Here is a 22,235-nt window from a genome sequence, read left to right on the forward strand (position 1 = left end):
AAGCCACTGACTTCACTGTAACTCCATTAGTGAAGCAGATTGCCTTGATGGGGCTTCTCTTGACAAGCTTTGCCACCAACATACATAAAACTTTAATTTTCTTTTTAGATTAGCATGGGTATTCGGGTCAGCTTACATGTACCTTGACTAATCTCACGAGTTCTGAAGTTAACGACCATGTAAGTTTCCAGTAGCTCTGAGATTTGTGAAACTCGAATCAATAATCTTTAAAAAATAAATTTATAATCTAACTAATTGAATTACACCGATAAAAGTTTACATAAAATTTTCATTTAAAATATGGGTTGCTTGCCTTTACATGTTGTTTTCACACGATTTCTGTTATCCTGACCAAGCGAATCAGTGGAGGATTTGGCACTGTATCTATTTTTCTTTTTTGGCGCACTAGTACTCATATCGTGGCAAGAAGGAAATTCCAAGAAAGAGAGGCCAAATGTTGCTGTTCATCTTCATCGTGTTCTATCTTTTTTTTAAACAAAGTTTAAGTTGGTTGGTTGGTATTTTTAAGAATATTTTTATATTAATCATTAAAGCAATTTGAGTTTGTAAATTTTGTGGACTCGCGTATAATTATATCATTACAAAAGCTAATTAAAAAATACTATTCATTACAAGAGAATTCATCATTTAAAAAAACAATAAAATGATGAAAATATCATTCTAGAAAACAATTGATGAGTTAATTATTGAGAGTATCTCAGTGTTTTCACCATATTTATAAGTCATCATCGTATTGACAGGGGGTAAGCGTGTTTTGTTTTTGCATTTAAAAATAAAATAAAATAATTAAATTACTTTTAAAAACAAAACTTATTTAACTAGCATTTAGAGATTTTTTTTTGTATTTTTTTCCTGATTTTTTAGTTATTATCAAGTCGAAAAAGTAGAAATTTAATATTTTAATAAATATAAATTATAATTTCAAAACCAAAGTTGGTTGCACATGTTAGTGGGTGGGAGGCGCCTGCGGTCTTCTAAAGCATGTGTTGTGTCTCCCGGCATCCACACGACAATGTTGGAAGTGTCGAGACGTCTCCTTTAGCATGGGACAATGCATGTTGTTGTTTATGCGACAGGGTGTCGATGACGATCTATTCCCTTTTCTTTTATTTTTTTCTCTCTTTTCCCTTTAAAATTCACATTGACCATTCAAAATATCATAGTTGTTCTCTCATTTACTAATATTTCAACTTTGGTCTTTATTTTTTTATTTCTAATTTTTGTTTTTTACCCTTTTGTCAAATTCCGATATTCTTTCAATTTCATCATTGAATCCATAATTGTGATTTGTTATTTTTCGAATCTGATCCTTATTATTTTGTTTTGCGTCGACCTTTTGTGAATTTGATTTCTATTTTTATTTCACCCCCTCAATTTAAAATTCTAGGTTATACTCTTTTTTTTTTTTAATTTCAAATTTGATCTACATTCTCTCCATTGTTATTTTTGTTTTGTTTTGGATCCTTTTGTATAATTGACTCTTGTTATAGTTTGTGGCTTATATGCAGATGCAGGAGTGATGTGGAGTGTATTGAACGAAGTGGAACGACGACATCTACCTCTTTAGGATTTATTTCTTGTGTTTGTTGCTAGTGATGATTAATAGGTTGGAGGTGTGGGGAAAACAGCCCCACGATATGATAAAGGATTATTAGAAAAAGCCATTAATACTCCTTGGATGGTTAGGATTCCTCTTGTAGTTAGGTTTTCTTGGGTAGTATAGGGTCTACTATAAATATATACTATGTAACCCTATTTAGATATAGTGAAAAATAAAAATTCCTCGCTCCTGTGGATGTAGCTAGGTATATTGTCGAAGAATGTTAAATCTTGTGTTCTTTCTAGTTTCTTTTCTATTGCAATATTCATCAATAATTGTTGTAGGTTTTTTCACAACAACTCTTTTCCTTTTCATTTCATCAACATTTGATTTGTTAAGAATTGAATTTCACGATTTTTTTTATATGGGGTGTTTTCAATTTAGTGACCCAGGCTACAGGTTGAGAAGTTAACATGGATTGACATAATCATATCTACTTTCTAAAAGAAATAAATTAAAAAAAATCAAGTTAGAATGCCATGATAAATTAATATGTCGAAAAAAAGAATGCCATGATAAATTAATATGTCGAAAAAAAAAATTAATAGCCAAAATAAATAATCATTTAGCATTGATTTGAAAAGTTCAACGCTCCACGATCTAGCAAGTAATTCAATGGGTTATATTTAATAATTCAGATTTGATAATTTTTTTTTAAAAAAATTAAACTAAAATAGAAATTAAGAATTTAAAGTCTCACCATTTAAGAATTATCTTTATAGGCAAATGCTACCTAAAATTTTAAATTTAATTATTTGATTATCTTTTTAAGAAATCTTAATAATAATTAAGAATTTAAATTGAATATGGATCGAGAATGTAAAATATATTTCATATTATTATTTTTTATATTTTTTATATTTACAATGACTTTGAATAATCGATAGAGGTAAGATTGATCATGAAATTGACAGTGGAGAAAGGATTTATTGAGCATTAAAAAAATAGTTAGAAGGTTAATTAATTACAATGGACTCGCATTCAGAGGATAAAACTCCGACTGGATTCATTTCAAAAATAAATCTCATCAAATACATGAATTAATCAGGAATTATTGAGCCACTTGGTTGATTGATATCGGTGATGTAGAAGGAGGATTTGAGGTTGTGTCAAAATAGAAGAGGGACCTATCAACCCCAACTTATTGTAAAAAGGACTCGATAAATCAATAATATATAGTTGAGGGACCAACATGGTTTTCTTTCAGTTTTCTGTTTCTTAAACTTATTATGGAACTAATTAATAGCCCTTACCGTCATGTATTTTTTTTTATTTTTTATATAAGCTTTAAGATCTAAGGAAACTTCTATTGTTATTATATATCTTCTAGGTTGAATTTAGATTGAATCGTGTTTTAAAAAAAAATGAGATTTTTTTAATTTTTAATTTTAATGTTATGATATAAAAATAAAAAAATATTATTTTAATATATTTTAAAACACACTTTAAAAGAAATTACATTTGTCAATTAATATTCTATCTCCATTAAAAAGAATATTTAAAAAAACAAATTTTATGTCGCATGCAACAAGCGGATCCAGGCATACTATACACAAATTACACTTTCACATTATTATTGGCATCCATTCGACTCTGTACCCATTATTATTAGGCCAATTTGCTGTTTATAATCATGATAATCCAATCACATAATCTAGACAGCTGGGAGATTCTAAACCTCACCAGGCAAGTGGATTCTCAATATAAAATTCGTAAACAGTGTGGTTTTTATTGGACCGGTGGGACAATATTCAGGTGCCTCCCGCCAGCATTTCTGACTTGACCGGATGTTAATTCTAGCTCCGCCGTCAACTCTTCTAGTTACTTTTGAATTGAATCAATGATTATAAGCTTTTCTTGACAATTTCAAGCATGGAGTTCCGGTCAAGATGATGCACAGAAGAAAATGAAATTTCAGGATGTCATCTACATCTGCGATCACGTACACAATCTAATTAGTTCTTTGAATGAATTCAAGCACTGCACTCCCATAAGAAAAACAATGCCTTCGAATCCCACCATCTCAATCTTCTGCTCGAGCTGGGCCTGACTGCCTGCGTATTTTTCTTTTTGAGAAATATGCTGTCCTTCTGTGCCTATAAATCTTCCCATTTACTATATATAAGCTTCAAATTCTGTGTCCAAACTATCCTAATCCCCAGCTTCTAAGAACTAGACATCCCTCTTTGCTTTTCATTCACTTCTTGCAAAGAGACAGGTCAGTGGGTGGGTGTTGAGCAATGCGGCTCCAGATTCTTTTCCAGCTTTGAACCAGGAGATCACCCCACTGATTCACCTTGTCTAACAAGTTTCTTACCATATTTCTCACAATTTCTCTTATTCACATTTTCTGTCGGAAAACATCTTATCTAAAAACTTAAGTTATTAGGTGAGATATCAAAATATAATTTATATTATTTTCTAACATACACCTCAAGTGAAAATTCTTTACGCTTGAAACTTGTAAAGAACTATACTACCTTATATTTAATTTTTTTATCAAATAAATAAGAATGATGAAATTTAAATTCGTGACTGTTTGATCATTAAGGTTCATACTATGTCAGAGAATCAATTAAATTAAAAAACTTAAACTGTTAAATGAGATTTCAAAATATAATTTATATTATTCTTTAAAATTTTCAGGATCAAAAAACCATAAAAAAAAAAAAAAACAGAACACACACTCTCTTTCTCCCCTCCTCCCCCAACACTGAAATACATCCATCCGTTGTGTAAGCTGTTGTTCAGGCCATAGTTATTTTGGGCATGTTGTCATTTTCATGGGCCTATGGGCTTCGGATTCGGCTCCCGACAAAATGTTTACCCCCACTACCTGGGCTTCATAAGCCCATCAATGGAGTCAAATTACAGACAACCTAAAGAAACAACAGAAGAGAAGAGAAGAGACTTGGCACTCGTTTTTGGATCTTCTTGTTGCAAATTGCAATGCTTAGCTAGAAGAAGCAAGCAAGCATCCATCTCAATTTCAGTTGTGACAGAAGGAAAGAATCGAAATCCTAATTCACTTCACTCACATTTCTCTCTTCCTTCAAACTCGTAAGTCCCTCTTTTTCATGGATTCATCCCTTCGTTTTTTTTTTCCTTGACTCTTGGTTAACTGGGATCGCTTTTCATTCGCCTCCGTTGATATCAAGCCTATCTATTGCTTGTTTGTCTTTGTGTGATGGGAAGAATGAATTCTGTGTGCAGCTTCTTTACTGTTTATGGAATTGTGTTTTTCATTTTTCCTGTAATTTAAAATGTTTACGAGTAGGACTTATTGACTGGATATAAGCTAATCTCTCTAATGAACGAGGGAAATGTTTCCCTCCTAGTATCCTTTTTGTTTCTAAAAAGTAGACTTGGTTTCTTGCATCTATAACATTTATCAATATAGCCTGTGTGTCTATCCGCTGACAACTAGCCATGATGAAAGCTTCCTTTATCGTGTTGTTCCTGGTGGATTGAATCCAGAACCCCCATGGGGCGACGGGTGGTGGGTGTTACAAGTTGGTAGCCCACATCATCATATATGCATGTATACATAGATAACCTTTTAGGAGGAATTATTCAGTATGCCCGGAGTTGTACTCCCCCTCTAACATAAAGATGGAACCCATAGATGATTTTTGTTGCGGGTCTCATGTTATGTGAGAGGGGGGAGTACAACTCCCAGTATACCTAATAATTTCTCTTTACACGGTACCATGACCATTAACTTCACAAGCTGGTTACTTGGATGCACATTGCAGCATGCAGAAGATAGCTATGTTAGTCATTGGTATCACACAGATACAGAGATCGATGCTGAGTAGTAAAAGAGTAAATTGAGTGTTAATATCAACTGCAACAACTCGATTGGGGGGGAGGGGGATGGCGGGGAATATAATGAAAATGAAAGAGTTCATGAAGATCCTCAAGAACAACTCATAATTCTGGTTTTATATCTTCTTAATATACTAAGCTTTGGTGATTTCAAGTTGATAATTTGCAGGGCATCTGTGATATAAGTTTATTGCAAATAATATAGTCTGCCTTTAATATTTGAGCTTTTGGGGTTAGAAATTGAGACTCTGCTTATTATTCCTCCTAGTTTAACCATAGACTTCAATTGATGACGGGGACCTAATTCCATCCATTTCCAACTTTCCTTCTTGATGGTTGGAGGTGACCGAGGACATCCATTTTTTGTTATTGTTGTGTTATAGAGCGTCCAGTTCAGGCATTTACATGATCAAATATTTCCTGGTATGCGAGTTTGTTTCTGATTGCTTTCTTGAGAGTAATTGTGAGTAATTTTCTTTCTTTCTTGGTTTGCTTCTGTAGTTTCCAAGATGTGGGAAAAGAAGGGTGCTATTGGTGGAGATTGCTTGAGATACATCCTCTCTAAAAAAATTTTTATCAGTCCACCGTCCTGCATAAACACATTTCATTCCAAAAACTTGGCTAAATTTCCATTTCCCATATTGACCCAATATTCAGTTATTTCTTCATATTTGAACCCCACTGCCAGAAAATTGAAAGATGTAGATCTTTTAGCTCAAACACAAATTCTCCCAAGTTCCAACTTTTCTACCTTTTACTCGACTAAAGCCCCATCGAGATCTTTTAGAAAGAGAAATAACAAACGAGCAAAAGCCAACAGCAGGCCTATTCTTGATGAAGCTAAATTTCAACGGTCAGTTTCCCAACTCCCATCAAGATTCACCAATGAAGAATTGTGCAATAACATAACTCTTGAAGATGATCCTTTAGTCTGTTTGGAGCTTTTCAATTGGGCATCACAACAACATAGGTTTAGGCATGATGCATCCACTTATCATGTCACTATAAAGAAGCTTGGAATTGCCAAAATGTACCAAGAGATGGATGATGTTGTCAACCAACTACTCGCTGTTCCTCATATTGGTAATGAGGCTTTATACAATTCAATTATCTATTATTTTACTGAAGCTAGGAAGCTGACTAGAGCCGTGAATATATTTAAGCGCATGAAAAGTAGTAGAAACTTAGATTGTAGACCGTCAATTAAAACATATAATATTCTTTTAACGGCAATGTTGAGTAGGGGAAGGAATTCTTATATAAATCATATGTATATGGAGACTATGAGATGCTTGTTTAAGCAGATGGTGGATGATGGGGTCGAGCCTGATATTTTCTCTTTGAATTCCATGATAAAGGGCTATGCTCTTTCGTTGCATGTCAATGATGCTTTGAGAGTGTTCCATCAAATGGGTGTGGTTTACAAGTGCTTGCCTAACTCATTTTCCTATGATTATCTGGTCCATGGATTATGTGCTCAAGGCCGAACAAATAATGCTAGAGAGTTGTTTGATGAAATGAAGGAAAAAGGATTTGTCCTAAGCAACAAGTCATTCAACTCACTTGTGAATGCTTTGGCTCTTGGTGGAGAAGTTGGGGAGGCAGTGAATTATTTGTGGGAGATGATTGATAAGCATAGGTCAGTTGATTTAATCACATACAAGACAGTCTTGGATGAGATCTGCAGGCAAGGAAGGATTGGGGAGGCCACGAGTTTGTTGAAGGAGTGGCAAGAAAAAGACCTTGTGGATGGGATAACTTACAGAGAGCTTCTACACGTGCTTGAAGATGACTTTGGAAATTCAAATGACAGAGAACGTTTCAGGTATTGAGTGTTGGGCATGTTCCATTGTTTCTGAACATTAAATAGCTCTACCATGTTTCAAGTGTGGTTTTCAAAATTTCTACATTACCATCACGATGAGCTACGCTGCTATTGTCTGCACTGTGCATGAAAGTCGAATTTGAGCTGGTGTGCAATTTTGTAAAGAAGAATTGCTTGTAATATTGACAGCAAATAATCAAATGCATAAAACATAATGCTGGCAAGAAAAGATATGCATTGACTGTACTCTACTACAACGCATTCTGTTAAAGTACACTCTCTCTGTTTATATTAGGTATCTTAAAAGAGGTATGAGTTTCCCATACATGAAATTTCACCTAAATTTAAAGTTACGAAGAGTTAAATTCAAATATCACACCGCTTTATATTTCTGAAGTACTCCATGATCGCAGAGCATGGAATTCTCACAGGTGAAAATTGTCGGAATGCTCTCGTTATTGCTTCTTGTATGATTATAGGTAGAACTCATTTATTTCTGAATTTATGTAGATCTTTGGATTTTCTGTAGATCTTTGGAATTCATTTATTTCTCCTGACTTCAGTTTTTTACATTTTAATCTTGCAACGAGCAGTGTCGTGTGGTGACATGCATTTGACTACTCTGCGGTGCATTGCTTGTGTTTTTCATGGATTTACACCTCTTCACTCTCCACGAAAAGGTTAATAATCAGCAATTCAGAACTAAATTAATAGAGTATCAACTACATTTCTAGCGGGATTTTTCGGGACTTCTTTCATGGTCTTGCCCTCCTTATCTGAAGAAAGATAACAAGGAAGGGAATTGGGAAACATGAGGTCTTTGCGCAAAATAAAGCGAAGCTTAGGGTAAAAGAGTCTATTACTCTTAAAACCAAAAATAGCAGGGAGAATCTTAAAATATTTAATTTTATTTGTTATATATCCACTTGTTAAAAAAAAATATTGTTACAACCCTAATAAGATTGAATAGTAAAAACTAAATTAGAAAAAATACTCTCTTTAAATATAAAAAAAACTAGAAAAACATCATAATAAAAAATTAAAAAATAAAATTATTTAAAAAATTTCCTACATTAATCTCCCGGTTCTCAGTTAAAAAATGTCATCTATCAAAGAATGTTTTGTTGTGCATGGGTCATTCCATCATGAATTTTTAACAAAACACTTTTGTGCAGGTTTTTTTTATTATAGATTCTTGACACTATTTTTCTGTGGGCTAGTGGTTTCCACGACTTGCATTCAAAAACAAAATTCTAGATCCTAGACGTCTTTTTCTTGAGAAAGAACTTACTTATCCTCTTCTATACAATACAAGCACGTTTTGTTCTGTAATTTTTTCTAATTATTGTTATTTTGCAACATAAATTAAAGTAAAATATACACCAATGATTGTTAGTCGAACTATCTTCTAGATATGGTTATTTAGAAGCACATAACAAATAAAATAATTTTGGATTGCAATGCACACCAAGCAATAACCTAAAATTTTTTAGTTTTGATATTAACTGACACTGGCGAAGCCGATGATAAAAATATTTATTATACATCAAAACTCTTAAAAGACCAAAAACACTGTAAATATAAGAAAACTCTTAAAAGAATCAATTTTACTCATTAATATCTCCACTTACCAAAGAATATTACAATTTTTATACAAAAAAAAAAACTAAAAAAATCATAATAATACTAAATAGAAAAAAATAAATTATAAAAAATATTCCCTTCTAATAAATAAAAAACCTAAGAAAAACATCATAATAAAAAGAATCTATTTTTCAAAAAAAAAAAAAAAAAAACTCATACTTCAAATATACAATTAAGTTAGAAAAAGTTTATTGATTTGCAGTGTGGCTACTGAAACACAAGGACATAATGTTAGAATCATGGTTAACATTTGTTTTCTAGCTTAATGAGAACCAGCATCTCGTTTTCCAGCGTCATTAACAAATCACAAGTTACAAACCAGAATCTACCACTAGGCATTCTTGTGCTCTCTCTCTCTCTCCCTTTCTTTGAACATCAAGGCATTACTATGTTCGCACTTGGCGAAGCGGGAAAAGAAACTTGTTTTTCTTTTCTCTGCATCTTAGATTCGATACTCTTTATGTATGTATGTTACTCTAGTAGTGCCTTACATGCTCGTTAAGTTTACAAAATATTTAGTAAATCCAGAAATTAATTATGATACACGTAAACTGACCCGAACACCTAGAATTATCAAAAACAAAAAAGCATTACTATGTTCCTAATTCATGAAACTCTCATGAAACTCGAGAAATTCCAGCTTCACAGTAACATTTAAAAAAGCCCCTTGGGCTGAAAAAGTTTCTGCATCTTTTTTTTCTTTTTAAATTCTTACTTGATAGTACGCGCTTAAAAAAAACAAAAGCGAAGAAATAATAGCAGGATAGTCATGAGGTTTTTGTTACTGTAACAACCGACATCTTTACAAGAAGCATAAAAATGGCAAAAAAATAATAATAAAAAAAAAAACAAATTCAAGAGATCGAGCTGAAAGATCTATCTTCTCCCTGAAAGGCATTTCCTTCAGGACAGACACCACTTTCAGAAATGACATGAACAGGGCACACATCAAAGTTTCATACTATATAATATCTGGCAGATTGAATCTCCAGACATCTCAAGTCAAAAACGGGTCAAAAAATACAGTAACATGAGAAGACAATTAACCACCATGTAAAATTCCTATGTACTGCTGTAAGTTACGGAAAAAATCCCAACAATGGGAGTTGCCAATGCATCAATCAATGGCGATGATGAGAAAACCAACTGATACATACATCAGAAATACAGGGTAAAGTGAAAGAGCCTTTCTTCTTGGGTTGACAGCTGAACTCATGAAAGGATAGGCAGCCCACGAGCTCCAAGCCAGTGCCACAGATACTACAATCACTTTTATTATTACATTGTCCTTCAACATGCAGACGAGAGCTCCAACGTCTAGAGGAAAGAGACAGTAACCCAATAGGCTCAGACTTTGGAAGAAAATTATGTGTCCACCCTGAAACAGCAAAACAATAATATTTGACTTAAAATAAAACTAGCAATAAACCAAGAATGAAAGCCAGCTACTGTGTTCAATCCTGTGGAATGTAAAAGCATACACATACGGAGGGATATGTATGATTGTGTTTCATGGAAAGAGAAAGAGAAGAAGCTATTACCAGCAGCAGGACGTTCAGTGTCAAGATTACAGCACCAGCTGCAAGCAGTGCAAATGCAACAGCAAACACCTCAGACTGGAAAATGACATGTAAACTGTTAGAACTGAACAAAACTTGAAACATTTTGCTCTAATAACAAGCCACATGCTTTGTTTGAAGAGTAAAGAAAACACATGGACAAGACAGGCAGCTAAAATCATCAATCCAGAATGGGACAATGTTAGTCTCTCTCTACATCGGACATGCTACATTCGTAGCAATGATGAGAACTTGCCCATTTCTAGATCTTGCAAGAACATCAAGGTTAACTTCGGCACTGCCACAATTGAAATATGAAAAGACATGCACAGAGGTAGATAATGCAACGAAAAATAAATCACAGGTCAACACCAAAATCACATAGGAGCACTTATTTTCCAGCTAGCCTTTCCGATTTATCTGGCACATTCTGCCTTGGAAATGATAACTAGTCAACATATAAAAGGTGACAGAATGTTGCAAGGCATTGACAAAAGAGCAGGCTTAAATATCAAATCATTGATTGTTTAAGCAGATGTTTTGGTATTCCTTTTTGGTCACTATACAAATGCTTCAGTGCCCCCATGTAATAACCAAGGGTTTGCTTGGCTTTGTTGTCAGTTGTTGCATGATGACCACACATCAGTTGATAAGCATAGATGCCCACTTTTCTTTCTAAGATCAAATTTTCAATTCTCATATGACACAAGACTACTATGGATTAGCAAACAGCGAAACACCATGTGAACACCAAAAATCAATTCTGCAGCCACCATTTAGCAAAGACAAAGCCAAGTTGTTTGAAAATGTTGCTATTTGTCACCAAACAATAGCTTATATATCAAAAGCTGAAATGTTGATCTAGAAAGCAGAAAAAAGGGCTCGTATCACTAACAGGCCTGTTTAACTCATTCATTACGGTACTCATTCATCACGTTTGATGGGGAAATCCTTCATAGGAGAGTGTGCTTCTCCTTACCAAGCCTTTTCGGAGTAGTGGGTTGCAAGTTTTCTCGCTTCGTGTGATTTGTCACAATATTTGTGTGACCATTACTGGGTAACCAACACCAACATCAAACAAGCCCTAAATATTTTCAAATTAATTTAGAGCTACTTGGAATTCTTTTGAAGTTTTGCTCCATTTGTATCAACTGCTATTTTACATTTATTTTGCATATGAAAACCTATGGTTCCATTTCATTTATTTTCTTTTGACAAAAAAAATTGAGTCTACAACATTTGATAATTTTCGTTTTAAACAGGTATGAATTTCTGTCATTGTGTTTTAATGTTTTCAGGTCATATTATGCAATCATAGTTAATTTATGTTCAAATTTCCAAGTTTCCTGTCTAGAGTCAAAAGTCTTTAAAGAATCAGGAAGACCTAACTCAGTCAATAAATTGTTCTTAACTAATTATGATGTTTTACGCCAAGGATGAAAATAAGTTTTGCAAAAGTTTATAAGCTTTCTAACCATCTTTCAGATTTTATGATGCAAGTCTGATACTAAGAAATCAGATCAGGCATTTAAAATGTTTGCATTACTCCAGGCATAAAACTTGGAATATCCATTGTTTCTAGAAAAAAAACTAACAAAATTCAGACCTATTTTTCACTTCATTCAAACCCTACTTTTACAACCCTCAAGAATATCACAATCAATTGGCATGAACATGAAACCACAAAGCACAAGAACTGATCATGAAACAGTTTACTTGTTGGGCAGAAATCTCAAATCTCATTGTTCCCTGTTTTTGATTACTCAAAATTATACATCTTGGTTGTAACTAGCAGCTATTAAGTAGTGTGATCTTATAACAATGCATTCCTGATCACACAACTTTTCACTGTCAAGGGTGTTATATCTTGGTCACAGCCACCATGGAATGCATGACATTGTAAAGAATGTTCGAAAAAATATCTTCCACATTTTCCACAAATTCACCAGAAGGGACAAATAAGTAGAGCTACCAAAATCAAAGACTCTTAAACTCCAATGCTATGATGTACACAACAAAAAACAAGTGTTCTCCCACAAAGTCTCACAAACTAACAATAATATGCAGACATTTTCATCAATTTTTGGTGAGCTTTTTAAAACAATAACCATCAAGCTTGAAATAACGGTCATAACCATTAAAAAATAATCACTATAAACATTACAGATTCAATCAAACATCCCCATCATACGGCGGTGGTTAAATGTGGAAGCACATTCAGATCCTATCATGTGCCTGGTGCCACAATGCAGTCCCAAATTCTAAAACCAACATGGCTACCTCATCTCCAAATTTATAGTTAAATATATCAGGACAGGACCCATCATCTATCTCTGCCTTATCACCACCTCCATTAATCTGTACAGAATCAAAATGACTAAAAACCTTTCATTCCTAGTAATTCCCATTCTTCCATTCTCTAAGCTACCAAAAATATCCTAAAAGAGTTCAAACAGGTGAAAAATAAAAAATATAAAAACCAATTAGCACAAAATCAAAGCCATTCTGTTAAAAAGAATTACTAACCTTTTTAACAGAAGCGGACCAAGAAAGAGTGAGTCCCAGAAAGACGATAAAGAAAAAGGGACCCCACAGATCCCAATCTCTCAAAGCCTTTCCCGGATCTTCTCGATACGGGTTAGGAAACACAACCAGCTTCAAATTACTCACAATCCTAGAAAGATCTCTTTTTACGGTATCCCAAACTGGCTCCGTCAACGTGTTCGGAGGGGACCCGAACCCGGCTGCAGAAAAATTGCCACCGGCAGAGTTGCCAGAGCTAGGTGGGAGAGGAGGTAGAGGGGCGGAAGGGAAGATGGATGGCGGTTTCTGGATGGTGGGTTGTGGTTTCGGTTGAGGTGGAGGGAGATTTGATTGGATGAAGGGAGAAGCGGATACGGGTATTCGGGGCGGGCTTGGTGGGCGGGCGGGTAGGACTGTTGAAGGACTGGATTGGATGGAGGAGTTGATTAGGTTCTCGATCTCGTCGATGTCTGATTGAGAAGATGCGTGGAGAGGGATCGTGTCGCTGTTGTGCGACATCTTTTGATTATTTTCCGGGAAAATGTGGTGTTCTGTTTTCGCGGGAAAGTGATGGAAAAAAGGTAGTTCTGTTTTAGATCTGATCGAAAGAGAGAAGAAGATCTGGTGTTTTTAATTTATGGATCGTGAAGGAAAGGTTTTGTTTGTGTGTTTCGGGAGGGAGGATAGAAAACGTCGTCGTTGTAAATGCATTATGGAAAGTTGGTTATTTTTTAAATTGTTTTTTTAAATATATTAAAATAATATTTTTTATTTATTAAATTTTATTTTTTATATAAACATATTAAAACTATATATATATATATATATATATATATATATATATATAATTTAAAATAAAAAAATACTTTCTAACCAGGGAAAGAAATGCCGCAATAAAATGAATGCAATTTCTCAATCGTGAGGTAAATGCTAAATAGGCCTTTTGCCACTAGATTTCTCAAGAATTGAAAATGGACGGAGGAATAGAATTTCGATTTACCATAAGTTTTAATTTTTCACATATATACACACGCACGCCCGAGTTTTTCATTATATAAGATTTTATTATTCATTCTTTTATATATTATTATTATTATTACTATTATTATTACTACTACGACACTACGATAAACATGCAAAATTTTTTGTTTTTTAATTTGATTTTTAATTTTTTTTAGTGATTTAGTTCTAATTAAAAAGTAATTAATTTTTATTTTTTATGAAATGTTGGAATTAAAAGATGAGAAATCAAAATAAAATAGAAATCAAATATGGATGACATATTATAAATTTTGCAAAAATTGCTTTGACCCTTGAATTTTAAACATTAGGTAAAAAATTAATAAACAAATTTAATAAATATAGTTGGATAAATATCATGTATTTTGAGATTAATATTTTAATTTACATGTATTTTTTAATTTTTCAAGTTTTATTTTTTACTATTATTAATAACTTTTTATCTATTTATTCACTCATTAAATATTTTCAAATCCTAGGTGATCAAATGTACACTTTAAATACTGATGAAGACTTCAGTTCATATCCGATTTCCATTCGACTGATTCAAGCACACACCGGTCTCCGAGGGATTTTTTATAAAACTAGCAGAGTTTTTATTAAAATATTTCAGGATATAACACAGAGGATAAAAAATATTAAAAAAATAATATATTTTTTTTTACTTAACCTCTAATAAAAAATGTAATTTTATTAAAAAATTGCTAATAAAAATAATAGTTATATTAAATAATAGTTAATATATTAAACAACCGCCGAGAATAATAACAGTTTTTCGATACACATGCTCGGTGAAAAAAGAGAGAAAAATGGGAATGCGATAGAGGGCAGCAATCGCAGCATAGTCTATGTCGAGTAGCTTGCGGGAGCCCTTGAGAGACAGAAGGCAGGGATGGAGACATCTCGGAACGAGCAAGCAAGACAAGGCGGTTTCTTGACTTCGAATCCACACATTTCCATCTCTTGCAAACCAGAGAGCAAGAATTCCTGTCAAGGCAAACAAGCTTCCTAAACACACTGCCCAAGCAACCGTCAGGAAGACTTCAAGTCGTCGTCCCCATCAATATTACTGTTGTTTTTTCCAATGATAATAGGCTTGTAAATCTCATGGCCATTATTGCACGAGCATGAAGAAGAGGACTGGCCCATCCCCGGTCCCTACCTCTCCTTCGAGACAACTTCCTCTTCTTCTTTTTCTTCAGTATATATATTCTAGAAATTAAAGAAAAAGCATCTGCCGAATAATTTGGATGGATTGTGTATAATGAGCTGGAAGGAAGCATACAAAAAGAAGCAGCAGTTATAATTACATGGCTGCATTCCAATTATATTGACTGAAGCAGTAGACAGAACCACGATTATATTAAAATCATAATTCAGAATAACAGCTCTTTTAAAACTATGCTATTTTCATTTTTCAAAAAAAAATAAAATAAAATTCAGAAGACTAGAGGGAAAAGGTCCGAATCATGTAGCTGGCCTAGTCCTCTTCCAGATCAGGTAGTGGAGAGATGGATTGGATTACAAGAATCAGGGCTGTCGTCTGCACACATGGTTACTGATAAGAATACAAAAGTACCACGAACAGACCAGTAATTATAGTAGGGCAGTGAATCAACTGGCAAAAGGAAAAACATTTATTCCATGAGGCATCACAAGGCTGAAATATCAGGAGAGATTAAGCATCCCTTACACTGCATCCTTGAGAATTCAATTGCAAAAAATAGTATTATGATCTCTGGTTTTTTTTTTTTTCGAAAGCTTATCAAAATTGGGTTCAATCTCCCAAACAATACTTGAGAACCTTTCACCATTCACTTGATCTTTTGGTGTACCTACATGTACAAGGTAAAAACTTAAACCCTCCTCGGGTTCTGGAAAAAATATAACAGGATTCAGGTGTTCTTCAATTCAAGTTGCTGAACAGAATAAAAGGTGATTTCACATTCATGGCTTGAGAGCAAGAGCAAGGCCAAACTTGGGGGCTGCCGCATGGGTGGCCTTTGAGTCATACTCAGCTGAAAAAGTTATAAGCGACTTTGGTCTCCATTCATGTTGGCATAGCATTGCAGCCTTGCCATTGTCAGAGAATCGTGTTTTTACCACTGTAAATGGATCCACTGCATGAGAACTTCCAATGGTAAAGCTGTTCTCAAAGGAGGACAACTTGTGAGTCATTTCTGCGGCAACTGAATGTAAGGGGTTCACTGAATGAACATAAGATGCCTTGAGAGTTTGTCCTTTGTCCGTCCTACATAGCAAAGTCGAGCTTCAATTTAAAGGCAAGTCAAAGCAAACTTTAGACCAATAAAAAGCAACCATTCTGAATAACAAAAGACACGAAAAGCCCTAAAATGTAATAACAATAATAACTCCTGGCGCCTGTGAATAATTATTTAGCTGCTTCTGATGAGTTCATACTCAAAAAGAACAAGTACCTTTACTACTAACACATCTAATACTGTAACTGCTGCGATTTAAGAATATTCATTTTGTCTTTAAATGTAATAACAAAAAAATGCACATACCTTTTAAGACAAAAGGCACGACATATAAAATATTAAAACAGGAGAAGGAATAAAAACTCTTTTAATGAGAGAGAACAAGCTTTCCGTATGCTTACAGTAAAAATGCAGCAGAGAAATCTGGCTTGTTCAAGCCAATCCCAGCATTACACTTGACAAATGAAGAAGAAGCAGTATCAAATCCAACTTCACCACCCACACTAAGATTGTTGCTTCCAATTGCAGCTGAGAGCTCCAAAAGAGGATTTGGATTGAGGCCAATGCTGGAATCAATGGCTGCATGATGATGAAGGTACTGCACATCCAGCTGCGACTCAACAGACAGAAATAAGTCAGATTTTCAGCACACAATTTCATAAAGGTTATCCACAATTAGCGAGTACTTCTACAACAAAATGAAATCTAATGAGCTTTTCTTGGTTATTATGTTCTACCAGCATCTCAAACCTGTTCCCAGTTAATTTAAAACATAACTGGTGCTTCTTTCCACTAGTTCATTTTTTCATGTAAATCAAGTAAATTTCAAGCATGGAGGTTTCATTTACTCACAAGGAAAAACTGCCACAAATTATTTCACCTTTGTAATTCATTCTTATTGGAAAGATGATAGATGTTAGGAAAAATTAAGTAAAACATGGAGATAGAGACTTCACTAAATGAAGACGTCTTCAATAATATGCATTTTTTCCTGTGCATTCTTAGGACTCAGACTATCAGAAAGTCCTTTAAGAGAACTTGGGGGCAAGCCAGCAGAGTCATTACTGAGTACGAGTAATCTAATCTGCCTGCCTCAATTCAGTACTATAGTCTCTCAGGTAGTTTAAGGAAGGATCCCAGATACAAAGTCATTCAGATTATCATTCTACATACTAAAAACTCATGCTAATTTGCTGCTGTCTCGGAAAAACTTGACTCATGCTCGGCATTGCTGCAACCATGGTTGTTAATCCGATCACTTGCCTTTTACCTCGTCTTCTATATGATGTCAGCACTTGTTTAATTCCATCACTAGCCATACCCTATTATGGAAAACAATCATGGAAAATACTATTTATTTGTAGCACTTGCTTGTTAAGTTCCATCTTCATTCAGCTTTATGTCTCCTTTTGTTGGTTAAAACTTTGGGATGAGTTGCATGTCACAGTGAATAATAGTATGGTATGACTCGTAATAAGTAAAAAGAAAAGGCCATTACCCAGCTATGGATCAACTGAATGACACTGGATAGATTTTCCATTTTAAGCAACATGGAAAGGCTCTATAAAGTACAGATTGATAACAAGATCACCAAATTCTGAAAGTAAGAAAAAATACTGGGAAGCCATGCAAGGAACAAGTAACTTCCAATAAAAATGCATCCCTAACAGTTCCATGCACATGCAGCATGCAAATTCTTATAATCATTTTTTTTTGTTACACAATTTAAAATGCACTGACCTTGCCAGACTTGTGATCAGGTATTTTGAAACTAAGTGCTGCTTTGGTGCTGGGAAAAATGTCATTAACAGTCACTTTGGTAGACACCTGTCAAAGAGTTACACATAGAAACAGATCAGCATACCATCAAGGCACTTGAATGCAATTAATTGAGCATTGACTATATTTCAAAATGACCATGGTGAGAGTAAGAATTCAATTGTAGCTAAGTGAGTGAAAATAAGAATTCAATTGTTGCTAAGCGAGTGAAAATGCCAAAAATTCTGATCAAGCACAAGAACTTCTCTCTTACAATGGAATAGGTATCAACTTTCACATCCACAACAGTATTCTTGCTCCTGTACAAGGTGCTTATATCACCATTAAAAATTTCATCCTTCTTCAAACCTGTGGCTGTAAACCCCTGCACATGCAGTTTAATGATATATTTGATTAGATAGCATCACAACCTCATCATTCGAACTCTAAATGCTTCTTTTTTTAAGAGAAACAATAACCTCAAAATTTATTTATGAATGGGGTCCTATTTTCTGAAAAACAGGAGCACTATGACAACCTTACATGCCCGATTCCCACATCAAATATTTAACACTGAGAAAAGAAAATTATAAATAATCCACTGGCATGCCAAATCAGGCTTCACCTAATCTCTTTCATTAATTAGCTTCAATATTCCAAACATAGAAGATACATTCAATGACTGATGTCCTTGAAAGTCATTTGGATTATCTAAAGTAACATTCCTTTAGATAAACAACAGGAATGAATGACAGCAAATACATGAGAATGAGTTCTGAAAGAAAATCTATCTGGTTCTTTCTTTCATTAACTTGCTGATATTGGTCAAAGTCATCAAGACTAAGAAGACCTCTCCTGAGTTTGGCTAACCTTGCAAAACCAAGTCATTTTCAATCATTTATGGCCTTTCAGCTCTATTTTGTTTCAAACACACACTCTTTCTTTCCATGCGCACAACACTTAAAAATTCATTCCAATTTGACGGATATGTCTTCTCACATGTTCAGGAATATTTATTATCTCTATTCAGCTTGATAGTTTTCGTGGGGTTAGTCAATAGTTTCTATAATCAATCATGACCTAACGCTTCGCTAATATCTTAACATTTAGAATGTCAAACGTGTACATAGAGCGGACATAGAATTGAAACCATAGGATGTGCACATGCTCAATTATGCATCCCAACGCTCAACATATAAATCATTTAAAAGTACTCGTGGTTCGACACTCTAATCAAGTGTATCAGATATTAATCCAGTGAGTTGCAAGCATCAACAGTTAGTATGTATAACATTTACAATCTCAAGGAGAAAACACACATAGATCAATAGTTCACTGCCTTAACAAGAGAGTAAGTAAAACCATATACTAAAGCATTTGGGTGTGAAATCTGAAATACCCAGAAAGATATCCCCTAAACAGATGTTATTACGAAAAGCAGTGAATAAGGAACTTAAACGAGGAGATGTAAATTCAATGGTACCATTCCAGTAGAACTCAGAATTGAGAGGGTAAACTTGTGATCATAGTTGTAATCTTTGGTCAAGAGGTCTGCATAAGATAAGCAATGTTTGTGAAAAATCAGAATTTATAGCTAAAGCAAATTTGTAAAAGCATAATTCAGTCAACACAGCATCAACAATGAGAGACAATATACATTAAAAGTCGCTATCACTAAGAAAAAAGAGCGGAGCACGAAAAGTCCTTTGGAGTGTCTGGACAATCATTTGATTGTTATGTTTAGGTTGAGGACACAGTTCCATTGAGATTACAAGGCTATCTATCATATCCATAACAAACATTTTACAGGAAGGATTGCTACCTAAAGTCCAAGGTTATGGTTACATATTTTTTATCCAAGTGATGTAATGTATTACTTTGTGTAAATATAAATAAATACTGGAATTGATTTTCACTTTGACAGATTAATAAAAAAAAAAAAGTGTTTTTTCTCAAAGTTTAGTCGTGCCATAAAAAAAGGTCAAACCTCAGGTAAAATTTCAATAGTGGAAACTCCATATTAAACCATTAAGCATTCACAGATAAGCACATAGATGAACACATCAAAACATGCATGTGCTTGCATCCAAACACGCATCTAGAATCTCAAGAAAATAAAACTACATGGTTACATATAAACATCCATATAAAAGATACCTTTGGCTCTTTTGCCAATATCTGAAAATGGAGCTGGTTTGCTACCCATCTTTAATTGGGAAAAATGATTTGCCAACTATACCCTGTAAAACTAAGACAATTCACATGAGCAACAGACCAAAAAGAAGCCTTCTATCAACAACACAGGAAAAAAAGAAGAAACAAAACGAGAAAATGATAGATGCCGTCGCAAAACACTTGTGTTCAGGCATATACGATAGTAACAATACAAGCCTTTGCAAAACACTGCATCTACATACATAGGTGCACAAACCGCCATAAACATCAAAATGAGAACGAAAAGCATTATATTATATTATTTCCTAAAATAAAACAGAACCAATCATAAAACAAAAGCACCCCCCATTTCCATTATCATTTAAGCACTGCGATGACTTCCTAAAACTACTCTACTCTATAATAGATTGCACTTTACAGAAGTTTCCAAATCAACTAGTAGGATTTTGCACAAATTTCAAAACCTCTAAACAGACATGTTTTCTTCGCAATTAGCATGGTCATTGCAGGTGCTTACTGGATTAAAAGTAGTAACACTGATTTTAAAACTCATGATGATGCATTAATGAGTGAAAAACCAACCCTAACGAAAAAGAAATTAAATAGGATATCTATCAAATCTCTCCCCCATTTATACACGAGACAGAGAGGTGCTTACACGAGATAAGAAAACGAAATGAAATGGAAAACGCCAACGATCACCGACAAATTCGGCGGCGGCGGCGGCGGCGGCGGAATCAGGAGGCAGGTTTATATAAGTGTATTGCTGAAGAATAAGTGGATGTGGTATTTTAATTTGAATGGCGCACTAGTCTAGTTGTGACTAATGAATGACCAAAGCAAGGCCAGGCAAGGAAGGCCAAGGTCAAAAACGGGACACGAGTGGGGTGATTAGGTTACTTTAATGGTTGGTGATAGATAAAGAACAGAACAGGTGTGGATCTCGATTGGAGAGAGGTTCTTAAGATAAATGTAAATTGAGAGTTTTGATTTGACTGTGAGGGATTCAGGTAACAGTTCGGTGAGGGTCAAGTTGAGAAGTTAAATGACGATATTGCCAACAAATATGGTTTCTGCAGTGACATTGGTGACCATGGAAATCGAAATGGGCAGCTGGGTCCGAGACCAAATTTATCAGACCGTCTGAGGTTTCTCTTTCAACCACTCAAAATTTAAATCGTGATTTTGTTGAGTGAAACAAAGAGTTTTCAAATGATATTATTATTATTATTATATTTATTTTTTATTTATTAACGTGAATATTCGGGTTAGCTTGCGAGCACCTCGACTAATCCAACGGGCCCTAAAAGTAACAACCATGTAAGTCTCTAGTGGCCTTAAGGTTTGTGGGACTCGAACTGATGATCTTTAGAAAATAAATTTAGAGCTGACCAGTTAAGCTACACTCCTCAAGGTTATTTTTTTTTATTTTTTTAATAAAATGAGTGGTTTTGAACAAAATTTAAAAAAATTAATGATATCACTCTTAGATAAAAATTAAAAAGAAATTTTAGAGTTAAATTACTCAAGGCTAAGTTTAATTACATTCATCAAAGTTTAACAAATTCAAAATTCAAATTAGCTAAAAAGATAATTCAATTTGAGTCGGGCTTTAAATCAACTGATTATTTACTTTGAGAAGTTAAATGACGATATTGCCAACAAATATGGCTACAGAAATGGAGTTGGTGACCTTGAAGATTGAAATGGACAGCTTGATCTGGGGTCATATTTATAAGATCCAACTTGAGTCTAACCTGACTTGAAGTTTAATTTATGATTTCGTTGGTCGATTTAGATTAATTTCAAACAAAAATATTTTTGTTTTTTATTTTATAAAATGATATTTTTTTGAATAAAAAATATATATAAAAAATAACAACATTGTTTTAGAAAAAAAAAAAAGAAATTCTTGAAGTCAACCCAACTAAATCAAGTTTATCCTTGTCAAATGGGTCACCCGTGTATATAACCAATTAAATCTTCAAATTAAAAATCAACAGATTACTTGATCTATCTTGGAATTATTATGTAATTATGCCCTTTCTCTAGTTGGCAAC

At 34.1% G+C, this 22,235-nt stretch overlaps 3 protein-coding genes across 4 annotated transcripts; 1 reads left to right on the forward strand and 2 right to left on the reverse strand.

The window, feature by feature from the left end:
• The first annotated feature begins 4,493 nt into the window (after positions 1 to 4,493).
• LOC7488977 (pentatricopeptide repeat-containing protein At2g27800, mitochondrial) lies at positions 4,494 to 7,503 on the forward strand. Its single transcript, XM_024589903.2, has 2 exons — positions 4,494 to 4,681; positions 5,951 to 7,503. Exon 2 carries the CDS (start codon positions 5,959 to 5,961, stop codon positions 7,279 to 7,281), a length of 1,323 nt encoding a protein of 440 aa, XP_024445671.1. The 5' UTR covers positions 4,494 to 4,681; positions 5,951 to 5,958; the 3' UTR covers positions 7,282 to 7,503.
• Positions 7,504 to 9,862: 2,359 nt separating this feature from the next.
• On the reverse strand, positions 9,863 to 13,653 carry LOC7461587 (protein YIP4b). The gene is made up of 3 exons (XM_002325024.4): positions 13,004 to 13,653; positions 10,460 to 10,534; positions 9,863 to 10,296 (listed from the first exon to the last, which is right to left on the reverse strand). Exons 1-3 carry the CDS (start codon positions 13,517 to 13,519, stop codon positions 10,036 to 10,038), a joined length of 852 nt encoding a protein of 283 aa, XP_002325060.1. The 5' UTR covers positions 13,520 to 13,653; the 3' UTR covers positions 9,863 to 10,035.
• Positions 13,654 to 15,636: 1,983 nt separating this feature from the next.
• On the reverse strand, positions 15,637 to 21,067 carry LOC7488978 (mitochondrial outer membrane protein porin 4). Of its 2 annotated transcripts, none has more exons than XM_052449185.1 (7): positions 20,834 to 21,067; positions 20,158 to 20,240; positions 19,484 to 19,551; positions 18,275 to 18,385; positions 17,983 to 18,069; positions 16,644 to 16,852; positions 15,637 to 16,271 (listed from the first exon to the last, which is right to left on the reverse strand). In XM_052449185.1, exons 2-7 carry the CDS (start codon positions 20,204 to 20,206, stop codon positions 15,968 to 15,970), a joined length of 828 nt encoding a protein of 275 aa, XP_052305145.1. In that variant the 5' UTR covers positions 20,207 to 20,240; positions 20,834 to 21,067; the 3' UTR covers positions 15,637 to 15,967. The 2 variants fall into 2 exon arrangements, with proteins under 2 accessions (XP_052305145.1, XP_024446448.1); XM_024590680.2 differs by lacking the exon at positions 20,834 to 21,067 and adding an exon at positions 20,693 to 20,747.
• Between the last annotated feature and the right edge of the window lie 1,168 nt (positions 21,068 to 22,235).

This window comes from Populus trichocarpa, chromosome 18 (genome assembly GCF_000002775.5).
Source record: "Populus trichocarpa isolate Nisqually-1 chromosome 18, P.trichocarpa_v4.1, whole genome shotgun sequence".
Taxonomy (NCBI): domain Eukaryota; kingdom Viridiplantae; phylum Streptophyta; class Magnoliopsida; order Malpighiales; family Salicaceae; genus Populus; species Populus trichocarpa.

Coding starts and splice junctions, on each gene's coding strand:
- LOC7488977 (XM_024589903.2), top strand. CDS start 5,959: ATGTGGGAAAAGAAGGGTGCTATTGGTGGAGATTGCTTGAGATACATC.
- LOC7461587 (XM_002325024.4), bottom strand. CDS start 13,519: ATGTCGCACAACAGCGACACGATCCCTCTCCACGCATCTTCTCAATCA. Junction 10,535..13,003: donor GGTCCGCTTCTGTTAAAAAG/GTTAGTAATTCT, acceptor GTCATTTTCCAG/TCTGAGGTGTTTGCTGTTGC. Junction 10,297..10,459: donor CACTGAACGTCCTGCTGCTG/GTAATAGCTTCT, acceptor TTGCTGTTTCAG/GGTGGACACATAATTTTCTT.
- LOC7488978 (XM_052449185.1), bottom strand. CDS start 20,206: ATGGGTAGCAAACCAGCTCCATTTTCAGATATTGGCAAAAGAGCCAAA. Junction 18,386..19,483: donor TTCTGAGTTCTACTGGAATG/GTACCATTGAAT, acceptor CTGCATGTGCAG/GGGTTTACAGCCACAGGTTT. Junction 16,272..16,643: donor TTCTCTGCTGCATTTTTACT/GTAAGCATACGG, acceptor TTTGCTATGTAG/GACGGACAAAGGACAAACTC.